This window comes from Somniosus microcephalus, chromosome 12 (assembly GCF_052327205.1).
Source record: "Somniosus microcephalus isolate GS21.2 chromosome 12, FLI_Smic_1.0, whole genome shotgun sequence".
Taxonomy (NCBI): Eukaryota; Metazoa; Chordata; class Chondrichthyes; order Squaliformes; family Somniosidae; genus Somniosus; species Somniosus microcephalus.
Genome location: NC_140998.1, coordinates 73,742,113 through 73,756,305, shown reverse-complemented (window position 1 = coordinate 73,756,305; position 14,193 = coordinate 73,742,113). Strand labels below are relative to the sequence as shown.

The 14,193-nt window shown below is 44.7% G+C and overlaps 1 protein-coding gene across 1 annotated transcript in view; it reads right to left on the bottom strand.

Moving 5' to 3' along the window:
• Positions 1-14,193, bottom strand: part of LOC147109305 (5'-3' exonuclease PLD3-like) — a 97,273-nt gene that overhangs the window by 40,620 nt on the left and 42,460 nt on the right. The window contains exons 3-4 of the mRNA XM_086003121.1: positions 3,616-3,767; positions 474-657 (exon numbers count right to left, since the gene is read on the bottom strand). Coding sequence (XP_085859247.1) covers positions 474-657; positions 3,616-3,767 — 336 coding nt within the window. The remainder of the gene's footprint in view (positions 1-473; positions 658-3,615; positions 3,768-14,193) is intronic.

The following is a 14,193-nucleotide window of genomic DNA, read 5'->3' as shown; positions in this document are numbered from 1 at the left end:
TAATTGAAACTTATAAAATTCTAACAGGACTAGACAGACTAGATGCAGGAAGGCTGTTCCCGATGGCGGGGGAGTCCAGAACCAGGGGTCACATTTTAAGGATAAGGGGTAAGCCATTTAGAACTGAGATGAGGAGGAATTTCTTCACCCAGAGAGTGGTGAACCTGTGGAATTCTCTACCACACAAGGCAGCTGAGGCCAATTCATTAAATATATTCAAGAAGGAGTTAGATATATTTTTTAAGGCTAAATCGATCAAGGGATATGGGGAGAAAGCAGGGATAGGGTACTGAATTTGGATGATCAACCATGATCTCATTAAATGGCGGAGCACGCTCGAGGGGCCGAATGGCCTACTCCTGCTCCTATCTTCTATGTTTCTATGTTCCTATGATTGGGCTCAAAATCACAATACAGAGCACAGATTACAGAATACAGTCAGGCACAAGATAAACCAGAGCTATTTTACTTACAGGCTTGGAGGTGGGATCAGTCACATTTATATCACTCCCAGTAAGAGTCCAATAAAAGGAGGCAATATCCAGGCTGCTGTTTGCCATATTGATTAGGTTTATCCAGGAGTTATATGTTGATTGATAGTTTGTAGCATTTTCATCGTAGACTAAACCATCAGGGACACTCTCCGCGAGAACAAAACTGAAAGAATAGTGTAGATTTATGTTAGATACAATATTCAGATGCCTATGGGTGTGTACGGGCTGTGTACCCACCCGTAGGGACATCTGAATGCCAGTTTCAGGCATGTACAGCGCATGTACTGAAAACCGGCATTTCTGATCTGCCAAGAATGCTCTTGACAGACGGACGCCTGCCCTGGAGAAGGGCCTCTGTGGGCGGATTGTTCCACTTTCTGGAGAACCTCCGCCCGCAGAAAATCTTGAGAAATCTTACGCCTGGTAAAAGCAGGAGTAAGGCCTGCTTTTACCAGGATAAGAGTTGAAAAAAAGTTTTAAAAAATATTATTCAGTCAGTTATCATTTAAAAAGGTAAGTTTATTTTTAGCCCTGTAAAAAACTTTAATCATTTTTTCAAAAAATTACATTTTTGTTTAAAATATTTAATTTATTGTAATTTCAACTAATTTTAAAAATGTGATATTTTTTAAAAAATTATTTAATGTTTTGAAGTGTTTTTGGGGTGCTCTCCATTCATATATTTGACAGGTCTATTTGTCAAGTGTATGAAAGGAGATTCCCTTCTTTGATTGGCTCCCCATGGCCCACGTGATCCCAGGGACGCTTGCGAACCGCATGCGCCCCTGGGATACGTAGGCCCGGCACACTTGGAGCTCGAGAGGCCCAGCATCGGAACTATGCACACCTCGGGTAAGTGCATAGATTTTTTCCAGATCAGAAGCTTCCGCACGCCTTGGAGTAGAATAATCTAGAAGGCACATTTACCAGCATCTCCTCTGACCCAACACTGGACCATAAATGCCAGTACTTCTTGTCTACAGCCATTAACATTGCCTGGGGGGAAACCCAGCTCAACCCCACCTGGCAGGATCTAGAAGTTGCAGAGTGGGAACAGCTACACTGCAGGCTTCTAAGGCCTGCAACTGAGTGTCGGTTCTCCAAGATTGGGGCCTTGTGGCTGCATTTGGGCTCTTGATGGAGATCAGCAACCAGAAAGCCCCAATTGCATTTCAATATCCCAAGGGCGAGGATAAGCCTAAAAACTAAAGATAACTGTTCCCTGCCACTCTTTGGCCTGCAGAATGTATGGAGACAGGCCATAGTGCCATTTTTCAATGGCCACCCCTATACATATGAAAATAATGGACAGAAAAAGACCATCACTGTTCTAATATAGTACACCAGCTAATTCCTTTAAAATGAAGTTTTTCATTTGTTCATTATTGGGCAACTGTATGCGTTGAGAAAAATCAATCCGTGGAAATGTATACGAATTGAAGGGCACACATTGCATACATCTTAAATACAAAATCGTATTCTAATTATGCAGTTCATTCTGAATATTTTCTCAGAATATGGTTACTTAAGATATTTTTCTTATAGTGGGAATAACCTCCAAGACAAGTTTTGCAGCATTGGGCATACATAGCCTTGGGTGGTGATTGAAGAGGACGCCATCTGCCATATTTGGAATTGCTCCTTAGCATGTCTATTTTCATTAAAATACCTACAAAGCTTTGGACTTTTTTTAAATGGTCAGAAGCCTTAGGAATTTTGAGCGTGAAAGTTTCTGCGTGATTTTGTTGCTAGTAATTGTTATAACTGGATTTGTCTCTTTTGAGAAGCTCACTCAAAGCTTGCATTTTCCAAGCTTATGTAGAAGCGTATAGTGTGTTCCCATATTAGATTTTCAAAGCTGCTGATTATAGAGTAGGGCAAACTGTGAGAAAGATTGCAATGGATTGAAGAAGGACAAAAAAATAGTTTAGTGGTGTGAGCAAATAGGTGGCAGATACAATTCAATGTAGAGAAATGTGAAGTGGCACGTTTTTGGGGAAGGAAATGGTGAAAGAAAGTGAACCCTAAATGGTACACAGAGATTTACAGGTGGAGATATAAAGATTTTTTAACGGTGAGAGTGCAGGATAGAAAAAGTCATAAAAAGTAAATGTGGTTCTAAGTTTTGTTTATAGGGACATTAAATACAAAAGGAAGTGATGTTGAATGTATACATTATAAAGAAAGATTTGAAAAATTGGAACTTTTTTCAGTGGAACAGGGGCGTTTAAGGGAGGATATAAGGGATGTTTTCAAAATTATGAAAGGTTTTGAGAGGATAAACAGTAAAAGCTTGTTTTCACTGGTTTGCAAATCAGTAAAAAGGTGGCATAGATTCACGATAATCGCTAGAAGAATAAAGGGCAAAGTTGAAAGAATATTTTTCGCACAGGTTTATTGAAACATCGAATACCACAAGTGATTACTGAGGCAGACGTTATGGGCCAATTTTCCTGACCCTTGTCTCCAGCAAATACCCATTCTGCATAAACAAATGGCAGGAAGATTGGGGTAGAGACCATTGTGGCAAGTTTTCATTTCCTTTAGGTTCCACTGTGATTCCTGAGGGGGTGAAGAGCAGATCCTGAGCAGGTTCAACAACGCCATGTGTACAAGGCAGGAACGGGGAATCCGAGCTTGCCTGCCGCAATTTGCTGTTCAGTAGCCAGAAATCTCTGAGGCCAGTGGTCAGGCATGCATCTGCTCAGGCCTAATGCTGCGCTCCATTTGCCTCCCCTGTTTTCCAGGGGACAGGTCCACATTAATGGCCAGAGACTCCAAAATCAGCCTCAGCTCTGTGTGCTTTGGGTGTGCTGCTCCTGTCCAGCACCAGACCAGAAAAGGACCAGGAAAATTGGTCCCTTTAACATTATTTAAAATAGAATTGGTTATTTATTTGTAAAGAAAGAATGCAAAAGAAAATGAGGAAAGGCCAGGGAAATGAGATTAGAGTAGCTAGAACCAGTTGAGGAGCCAGCACTTGAAGAGGCGCAAAGGGCCGAATAACCTTTTTTGTGCTGTAATTTTTATGATAACTGAAAAAGCTGAATTCGCTTCCGGTCTTTATAGTGTTGATTTCATAATTACCTTTCAATTAAATTATGTGATCCTGACAACTTACCTACAGGGATCATCACAAATTGTACTATGCAGATCTTTCCAAGTTTCTTCTCCGCCTGATGAATGCTTGGTTAGCTTGCGCACCAACTGGATAACTTCAAAGGTCGCCAGGCAAAGGGTCACGAGTAATAGGAAAACAACTGGTCCTTGCCACTGAAAAATCAATCCGAACACACGATCATGTTTTAAAAGCGGAAGCAAGTGAATATACAGAGACCTGCAATCGACAATCTGATATTTATTTTTTTCTGTGTTTTACCATTGTGCTTTTGACTGCTACTATTGGTCTCTGGTCATACAGATCAATCAGTATTGCCTCTCACTCAATTGTCCAATCATTTATTAACTTATTCTTTTATTCATTCATGGGGTGTCGGCACTGCTGGCAAGGCCAGCATTTATTGCCCATCTCTAATTGTCCTTGAGAAGGTGGTGGTGAGCCTCCTTCTTGAGCCGCTGAAGTTCGTGTGGTGAAGGTACTCCCACAGTGCTGTGAGGGAGGGATTTCCAGGATTTTGAACCAGCGACGATGAAGGAATGGCAATATATTTCCAAGTCAGGATGGAGTGTGACTTGAAGGTGGTGGTGTTCCCATGCGCCTGCTGCCCTTGTCCTTTTAGGCGGCAGAGGTCACAGGTTTAGGAGGTGCTGACGAAGAAGCCTTGGCGAGTTGCTGCAGTGCATCTTGTAGATGGTACACACTGCAGCCATAGTGCGCCTGTGTTGGAGGGAGTGAGGGCGAAAAATTCATATACTTACCGCCACTTGTTAGTTCCAGCGATTCTCGAAAAAATGGCGGCTGCCGCTCTTGTGCTACCTGGAGGCGGTCCCCGCGGCAGCCGCCATATTTGTGGGCCCCTTTGCATTGCCGGTAACCTGTAAAAAAAAATGGCGGCGTGGTGACGTCAGTCGGCGTACAACGCCGACTGACCGTCACCTACGCAAACTTCGACCCTAGCACTCAATTCAGTGCTGGGTCCTAAGTTCGCCAGGTTAACTTGGTGTGCAAGCAGGCTGACAGACGCTGATGGGGCGATATCTGCAGCTGTTAAATGGACACACACATCAATCAGGTAAGTTTGAATGGAAGGGTTTGGCCTTGATTTTTTTGAAGTGGTGGCTTGCTGCAATATATGTGAAAAGTTTTTTTTAAAGTGTTTTGGGCATGCTGTTGGACGCTTGCAAAGGCTCAGATGGTAAGTGAACGCCTTTGAGAAGATAGAACATGCTGCAAATACTCAGCAGGTCACACTACATCCATGGAGTTCACATTCCAGGTCGACATGCTGGCTGACCTAGGGAGTCTTTGCAGCACCTTATGCTGTCATTTCGCATTTACAGCATTCGCTTGTACAGGGAAGAGGAAGTCGCAGAAGAGGAAGATGCAGAAGAAGAGGAAGCCGAAGAGGAGGAATCAGTCAGAAGGATGCATCCCAGACAGCCCCTTTGTGGCCGGGATATCTGGGATGGAATCATCTGCCTGCGATCCCACTGGCCGGGCAGGCTGCCTCTTCTTGTTGACCCATTGGCTGGGCAGGCTGCATTTCTTAGAAATGAGGAAGACACAAGGGTGGAGTTGTGCTGACGGGAGAGTGGGAACCCTAGAGGTGCATGCCAGAAGGGGGATAACATACAAAGATACCAGCATCTTGCATCCTTTCAGCCCCGCCACTGGCCAACGGCTCAGCCATGCCCCTGCCAAGAATGATCTGCACCCTCTCCTCCAAGTGGGTGAGGTGATGCTAGGAATGGTAGATGTGCCTCGTCATTGGTGCAGATTGTTGGTAGTTGAGTGATTAGGGGTCCTGCATCGAGCAGTGCATTAGGCTAGTGGTGCAGTTGGTAGGTGACGGCTTTTGAAGATGCATTCACTGACCTTGACCAGTGGTCTGAAATCATGAAGTTTCTTTGGGCACTGGAGCCAGGTGGTGGGGGTGACAATGCTGGCAGTGACGGCCTTGGTAATGTACTCCCACATTGTTCTTCCTGGAAGGAGGCCTGGCCCCTGTGGGTAGAGGACCTCTCTTGCAGTGTTGACCCCCTGCACAAAGCTGGAGTGTTGCATGCAAGACCCTGGGTGCCCCTTCCCTGGCTTGCTGAGCCATTTGTGTTAGTGCTGAGGCAGTTTTTCCATTTGTTCAGTTTAGGAAGGTAATTCAGTTTTAAGAGCTGAATTTGGAACTTCTTTTAAATATTGAATATTTGTAAAAAGACAGAAAGGGCTGAAAAATGTATTGAATCAGTGCATTTTATTTTGCCTTGCTTAAATGTGCATGGCCCCTTTAAATTTCAGAGCTCCTCACTGCCCACAATGTATTGCGAGCTTCACAGCCTCGCACACAGACGCTCGGGGAAGCAGCAACACCGCACCAAGACTACAAATTGGTCCTGGATCCCTCGTGCAACACCACCAGGACACCGTTGTATCTAAGGTTAGCGCTGTGCCACCTACCTCCAAGCCCCACACCAATTTAGGTCAGTTAGCGCTGCAGCCATTTCAGGCAGCCGTTAACGGCAGTTGGCAGTGACACTGACTGCTTTGCTGGCTATCACCAATTTTTCCCCCTGAATGTTTATGGTGGTGGATGGAGTGCCAATTAAGCGGGCTACTTTGTGCTGGATGGTGTCGAGCCTCTTGAGTGTTGTTGGAGCTGCACTCATCCAGACAAGTGGAGAGTATTCCATCACACTCCTGACTTGTGCCTTGTAGGTGGTGGAAAGGCTTTTGGGAGTCAGGAGGTGAGACACTCACCACAGAATACCCAGCTTCTGACCTGCTCTTATAGCCACAGTATTTATACGACTGGTCCAGTTAAGTTTCTGGTCAATGGTGACCCCCAGGATGTTGATGGTGGGGTATCAGCGATGGTAATGCCATTGAATGTCAAGGGGCGGTGGTTAGACTCTCTTTTGTTAGAGATAGTCATTGCCTGGCACTTGTGTGGCACGAATGTTACTTGTCACTTATCTGCCCAGGCCTGACTGCTGTCCAGGTCTTGCTGCATGCAGACATGGACACGGACTGCTTCATTATCTGAGGAGTTGCGAATAGAATTGAACACAGTGCAATCATCAGCAAACATCCCCACTTCTGACCTTATCTTGGAGGGAAGGTCATTGATGAAGCAGCTGAAGATGGTTGGGCCTAGGATACTGCCCTGAGGAACTCCTGCAGCAATGTCCTGGGGCTGAGATGATTGGCCTCCAACAACCACAACCATCTTCCTTTGTGCTAGGTATGACTCCAACCAATGGAGAGTTTTCCCCGATTCCCATTTACTTCAATTTTACTAGGGCACCTTGATGCCACACTCGGTCAAATGCTGCTTTGATGTCAAAGCCAGTCACTCACACCTCAGCTCCGGAATTCAGCTCTTTAATCCGTGTTTGGACCAAGGCTGTAATGAGTTCTGGAACCGAGTGGTCATATCATAAAAATTAATGCACAGAAGGACACCATTCAGCCCATCGTTTCTATGGCAACCAAAAAAGATCTATCCAGCCTAATCCCATTTTCCAGCTCTTGGTCCGTAGTCCTGTAGTCTACGATACTTCAAGTACATATCCAAGTACTTTTTAAATGCAATGAGGGTTTCCGCCTCTACCACCCTTTCAGGCAGTGAATTCCAGACTCCAACCACCCTCTGGGTGAAAAAAGTTCTCCTCAACTCCCCTCTAATCCTTCTACCAATTATATTTAAATCTATGCCCCTGGTTATTTGCCTCTCTGCTAAGGGAACTAGGTCCTTCCTATCCACTTTATCTATGCTCTTCAAAATTTTATATACCTCAATTAAGTCTCCCCTCAGCCTCCTCTGTTCCAAAGAAAACAACTCCAGCCTATCCAATCTTTCCTCATAGCTAAAATTCTCCAGTCCTGGCAACATCCTCATAAATCTCTTCTGAACCCTCTCTAGAGCAATCACATCTTCCCTGTAATGTTGTGACCAGTACTGTACGCAGTACTCTAGATGTGGCTTAACTAGTGTTTTCTATATCTCAGCTAATAAAGGAAAGTATCCTGTATGCCTTCTTAACCACCTTATCTACAAGTCCTGCTACCTTCAGAGATCTGTGGACATGCGCACCAAGGTCCCTCTGTACCTCTACACTTCTCGGTGTCCTGCCATTTATAGTGTATTGCCTTGCCTCGTTAGCCCTCCCCAAATGCATTACCTCACACTTCCCCGGATTGAATTCATTTGCCACTTTTCTGCCCATCTGACCAGTCCATTGATATCTCCCTGCAGTCTACAGCTTTCTCCCTCATTATCAACCACACGGCCAATTTTTGTATCATCTGCAAACTTCTTAATTGTGCCCCATACATTGAAGTCTAAATCATTAATATATACCACGAAAAAGCAAGCGACCTAGTACTGAGTCCTGTGGAACCCCACTGGAAACAGTCTTCCAGTCACAAAAAGACCCGTCGACCATTACCCTTTGCTTCCTGCCACTGAGCCAATTTTAGATCCAACTTGCCATTTTCCCTTGGGTTCCGTGGGATTTTACTTTTCTAATCAGTCTACCATGTGGGACCATGTCAAAAGCCTTGCTAAAATCCATGTAGACTACATCAAATGCACTACCCTCATCGACCCTCCTTGTTACCTCCTCAAAAAATTCAATCAAGTTAGTCCTGGCACAACCCATACTGAACATTGGTGAGCAGGTTATTGGTGAGTAAGTGCTACTGATAACACTGTCGAAGATATCTTCCATCACTTTGTTGATGATTGAGAGTAGACTGATGGGGTGGTAATTGGCTGGATTGGATTTGTCCTGCTCTTTGTGGACAGGACATACTTGGGCAATTTTCTACATTGTCGGGTAGATGCCAGTGTTGTACTTGAACAGCTTGGCTAGAAGCATGGCTAGTTTTGGAGCACAAGTCTTCAGCACGATAGCTGGGATGTTGTCAGGGCCCATAGCTTTTACTGTATCCAATGTACTCAGCCGTTTCTTGATAGCACGTGAAGTGAGTCGAATTGGCTGAAGACTGGCTTCTGTGATTGTGGGGACCTCAGGGGGAGGCTGAGTTGAACATAAGAACATAAGAAATAGGAGCAGGAGTAGGCCAATCGGCCCCTCAAGCCTGCTCCGCCATTCAATAAGATCATGGCTGATCCAATCTTGTCCTCAAGACCACTTTCCCGCTCTCTCCCCATACCCCTCGACTCCCTTGTAGTTCAAATGTCTGTCAATCTCCGCCTTGAATATAGTTAGTGGCTCCACCTCCAAAGTTCTCCGGGAATTCTATAGATTCACGACCCTCTGAGAAAAGAAATTCCTTCTCATCTCCGTCTTAAATGGGTGACCCCTTATTCTGAAACTATGCCCCCTAGTTCTAGATAACCCCACTAGGGGAAACATCCTCTCAGCATCCACCCTGTCAATCCCCCTCAGAATCTTATGTGTTTCAATAAGATCACCTCTCATTCTTCTAAATTCCAATGTGTATTGGCCCAACCTTTTCAACCTTTCGTCACACATCAACCCCTTCATCCCAGGAATCAACCTAGTGAACCTTCTCTGTACTGCCTCCAATGCAAGTATATCCTTCCTTAAATATGGAAACCACAAATGTAGGCAGTACTCCAGGTGTGGTCTCACCAGCGCCCTGTAAAGTTACATCAAAACTCCATACCCCTTGCAATAAAGGCCAACATTCCATTAGCCTTTCTAATTACTTGATGTACCTGCATGCTAAGTTTTTGTGTTTCATGCACTAGGACCCCCCAGATCCCTTTGTACCGCAGCATTTTATAGTCTCACTCCATTTAAATAATAATTTGCTTTTTCATTCTTCCTTCCAAAGTGCATAGCCTCACATTTTCCCACATTGTACTCCATCTGCCAAATTTTTGCCCACTCACTTAACCTATCTGTATCCCTTTGCAGATTCCTTGTGTCCTCCTCACAACTTGCTAACCCACCTATCTTTGTATCATCAGCAAATTTGGCTACAGTACACACGGTCCCTTCATCCAAGTCATTAATATAGATTGTAAATAGTTGAGGCCCCAGCACTGATCCCTGTGGCACCCCACCAGTTACTGGTTGCCAACCAGAAAATGACCCATTTATCCCGACTCTCTGTTTCCTGTTAGTTAGCCAATCCCCTATCCATGGCAAAATACTACCCCCAACCCCATGCGCTCTCATCTTGTGCAGTAACCTTTTATGTGGCACCTTATCGAATGCCTTCTGGAAATCCAAATACACCACATCCACTGGTTCACCTTTGTCCACCCTACTCATTACATCCTCAAAGAACTCCAGCAAATTTGTCAAACACAATTTCTTTTTCATAAAATCATGTTGACTCTGCTTGATTGTCTTATGATTTTCTAAATGTCCTGCTATTATCTCCTTAATAATGGATTCCAGCATTTTCCCCAAAGACAGATGTTAGGCTAACTGGCCTATAGTTTCCTGATTTCTGTCTCCCTCCTTTCTTGAATAGTGGCGTTACGTTGGATCATCCAATCGGCACCTCTGGCTGAAGAAGTTTGGGAATGCTTCAGCCTTGTCTTTGCACTCATGTGCTGGGCTCTGCCATCATTGGGGATGGGGATGTTCATGGGGCCTCCTCCTCCTCCCGTTAGTTGTTTAATTGTCCACCACCATTCATGACTGGATGTGACAGGACTGAAGAGCTTTGATCTGATCCATTGGTTGTGGATTGTTTAGCTCCATCTATAGCATGCTGTATCCACTGTTTAGTATGCATGTAGTCCTGTGCTGTAGCTTCACCACTTTGGCACTTCATTTTAGGTACGCCTGGTGCTGTTCCTGGCATGCTCTTCTGCACTCCTCATTGAACTGGATTGGTTCCCTGGTTTGATAGTAATGGTAGAACGAGGGATATGCTGCGCCATGAGATTACAGATTGTGGTGAAATACAATTCTGCTGCTGCTGATGGCCCACAGTGCCTCATGGATGCCCAGTTTTGAGCTGCTAGATCTGTTCTGTATCTATCCCATTTAGCACGGTGGTAGTGCCACACAACACAATGGATAGTGTCCTCAGTGTGAAGATGGGACTTTGCCTCCACAAGGACTGTGTGGTGGTCACTCCTACCAATACTGTCATGGACAGATGCATCTGCGACAGGTAGATTGGTGAGGATGAGGTCAAGTAGTTTTTACTTTTGGGTTGGTTTTCTCACCACCTGCCGCAGGCCCAGTCTGGCAACTATGCCCTTCAGGACTCTGCCAGCTCGGTCAGTAGTGGTGCTACCGAGCCACTCTTGGTGATGGACATTAAAGTCCCTCACCCAGGTTACATTTTGTGCTTCTTCCAAGTGGTGTTCAACATTATTATTTGAATGGCAATAGATTGGGAGAAGGGGAAATGCAATGGGACCTGGGTGTCCTTGTGCACCAGTCGCTGAAGGTAAGCATGCAGGTGCAGCAGGCGGTTAAGAAGGCAAATGGTATGTTGGCCTTCGTAGCAAGAGGGTTCGAGTACAGGAACAAGGATGTCTTGCTACAGTTGTACAGGGCCTTGGTGAGACCGCACCTTGAGTATTGTGTGCAGTTTTGGTCACCATACCTGAGGAAGGACGTTCTTGCCATGGAGGGAGTGCAGCGAAGATTCACCAGGCTGATACCTGGGATGGCAGGAATGACGTATGAAGAGAGATTGTGTCGATTGGGCTTATACTCACTGGTGTTTAGAAGATTGAGAGGGGATCTCATCGAAACCTATAAAATTCTGTCAGGTCTGGACAGACTAGATGCAGGAAGGATGTTTCTGATGGCCGGGGAGTCCAGAACCAGGGGTCATAGTCTAAGGATAAGGGGTAAGCCATTTAGGACTGAAATGAGGAGGAATTTCTTCGCCCAGAGAGTGGTGAACCTGTGGAATTCTCTGCCACAGAGGGCGGTGGAGGCCAGTTCATTAAATATATTCAAGAAAGAGTTGGATATGTTTCTTGAGGCTGAAGGGATCAAGGGATATGGGGAAAAGGCGGGGACAGGGTACTGAGTTTGGATGATCAGCCATGATCACATTGAATGGCGGAGCAGGCTCGAAGGGCCGAATGGCCTACTCCTGCTCCTATCTTCTATGTTTAACATGGAGAAGTACTGATTCATTAGCTGAGAGAGGGTGGTAGGTGGTAATCAGCAAGAGGTTTCCTTGCCCGTGAGACCATGGGGTCCGGAGCCATACTCAGGGATGATGATGGAAGAGTCTGGGACATTGACTGAAAGGTATGATTATGTCAAACTGTTGTGTGACTAGTCTGTGGGACAGCGCTCCCAATTTTGGCACAAGTCCCCAGATGTTAATGAAGAGGACTTGAGGGTCGAGGGCTGGGTTTGCCTTTGTCGATGGCGGGTGGTCCTTCTGGTTTTATTCTTAGTATACTCCTTTGGAGTGGTTAGTTGCAACTGAGTGGCTTGTTAAGAGACAACATTGCTGTGGGTCTGAAGTCACATATAGGCGTAGGTAAGGACGGCAGATTTCCCTTTCTAAACGACATTAGTGCACCAGACAGGTTTTTACGACAATCCAGTAGACATTGGCTTTTTATTCCAGATTTATTTAATTAACTGAACCGAACAGCTGCCGTCGTGGGATTTGAACTCATGTCTCTGGATCATTAGTCCGGGCCTCTGGATTACTAGTCCAGTAACATAACCACTATGCTACCGTACCTGGTGTTTTAATTTGTTTTGTATGCAGGATGGCATGAGGACACGTGCAAAGGATAGTTGTATCAGCATTTTAAAAAGGAATATATAACCAAGTTGTATGTTAAAAATCCTGACAGTTTATTACTAAAAATCCTTCTGTAGTTTTCATACATTTTGCAACACTGAAATTAACATTTTGTTTGGAGCGGTATTTCTGGACTTATATACATATTATTATTAATGTTCATTTTTTTATGGTAGATTTTTGGGAAGGGTCACCAAAAGCAAGACAATTATAAATTGCCGCTAAGTCAAGATTAATCACCATGAGCACAGGAGTAGTCTCTAAAAACTTTACATCTAATTTCAAAATTTCAGCAATAGCAAAACAGTTCCCAACTGCAAGGATCCAAGTTTACTTGTAATGTGCTGCTGTAGTTTTTACTCCATCACCCAATCAATTCTTATGGCAAATTAATCAGAGTTATAAATCTGCTCACATTTCTCAACAGGGAAATCATTGAAAACAGTTACCAGCAGTAAGAAAAATGGTCTTGATTCTTTGATCCACTTGTTAAAAAGAAATGCTTTCATTGAAACACATTAAAAATATCAATCCAACAGGTCGTGAAACAAATATAGAAACAGTACAAATCCTTGGTGTCAGCCTTCGCTCAGTGGTAGTACTCTCACCTTTGATGCAGAAGCTTGTGGGTTCAAGACCTATTCCAGGCACTTTTAGCACATACACCAGGAATTTCCTCGGCACTTCTTCCACTCCACCTTCGTAACTTTGGTGACGGTTTGGTGGAAACCTCGTTGTGGTTAGGGTGGTGGAGCGGGAGAAGCCCTGAGGAAATTTCCAATGATTATCTAGGCTGCCACTTTAGTGTAATGCTGAGGGAGTGCTGCATTGCTGGTGGTGCCATCTTCCAGATGAGACGCTAGATTGAGGTCCCATCTTCCCTCTCAGTTAGACGTAAAAGATCACATAGCATCATTCAAACAAGAGCAGGCAGTTGACCAACATTTATCCCTCAACCAATACCACCAAAACAGATCATCTGGTCACTTGTCTCATTGTTGATTGTGGGAGCTTGCTGTACACAAAGTGGCTACCACATTTCCTTCCATTGCAACAGTGACTACATTTCAAATGTACTTCATTGGCTGTGAAGCACTTTGGGATGTCTTGAGGTCATGAGCGATGCTATATAAATGCAAGTTCTTTCTTTTCTCTCTAGTAACATAGGTAAATTACTGTAGTCTAATACAGAAAATAGCAAAGGTGTAAATTTAGGGCGCTAAACCCTTCTTCATAGAATAAGGACTTCTGCGCACTCAAGAAATATTAGGGCTAATTCAGGTATCCTGGCTAAAATGCTACCGAGGCCCCAATCTTAATGCAGCAGGACATTGGCTGGCTTTGACCGATGCTACAAGGCCACATCATGAATATTATTATACACTCCCTGTGCAGCTTAAACCTTGGACAAGGAGTGAGATGAAAAGGATTATACAGTATATCGTGAGCATGAATTCCTTAAAAGCCATGGAAGCGTTGGGTTGTGCATTTTGAAAGGTGAACCTGGTGCCATTTTAACAACGTGCCCGCTTTGTTTGCGTCGGGCAAACTGGGTTAAATTCGGGGTTCTAGGATAGACTTATGGTCCCTGAAGGTGGCAGGACATATTGAGAGAGTGGTTAGCAAAGCATATGGGATCTTGGGTTTCATAAATAGAGGTATTGAGTGCAAAAGTAGAGAAGTTATGCTGAACCTTTATAAAGCGCTGGTTAGGCCACAACTGGAGTATTGCGTCCAGTTCTGGTCACCACACTTTAGGAAGGATGTGAATGCCCTTGAGAGGGTGCAGAGGGGAGCGGCGGCTGATTCAGCGAACGAGGCCCAACCAGAGCAGACCTGCGAGCG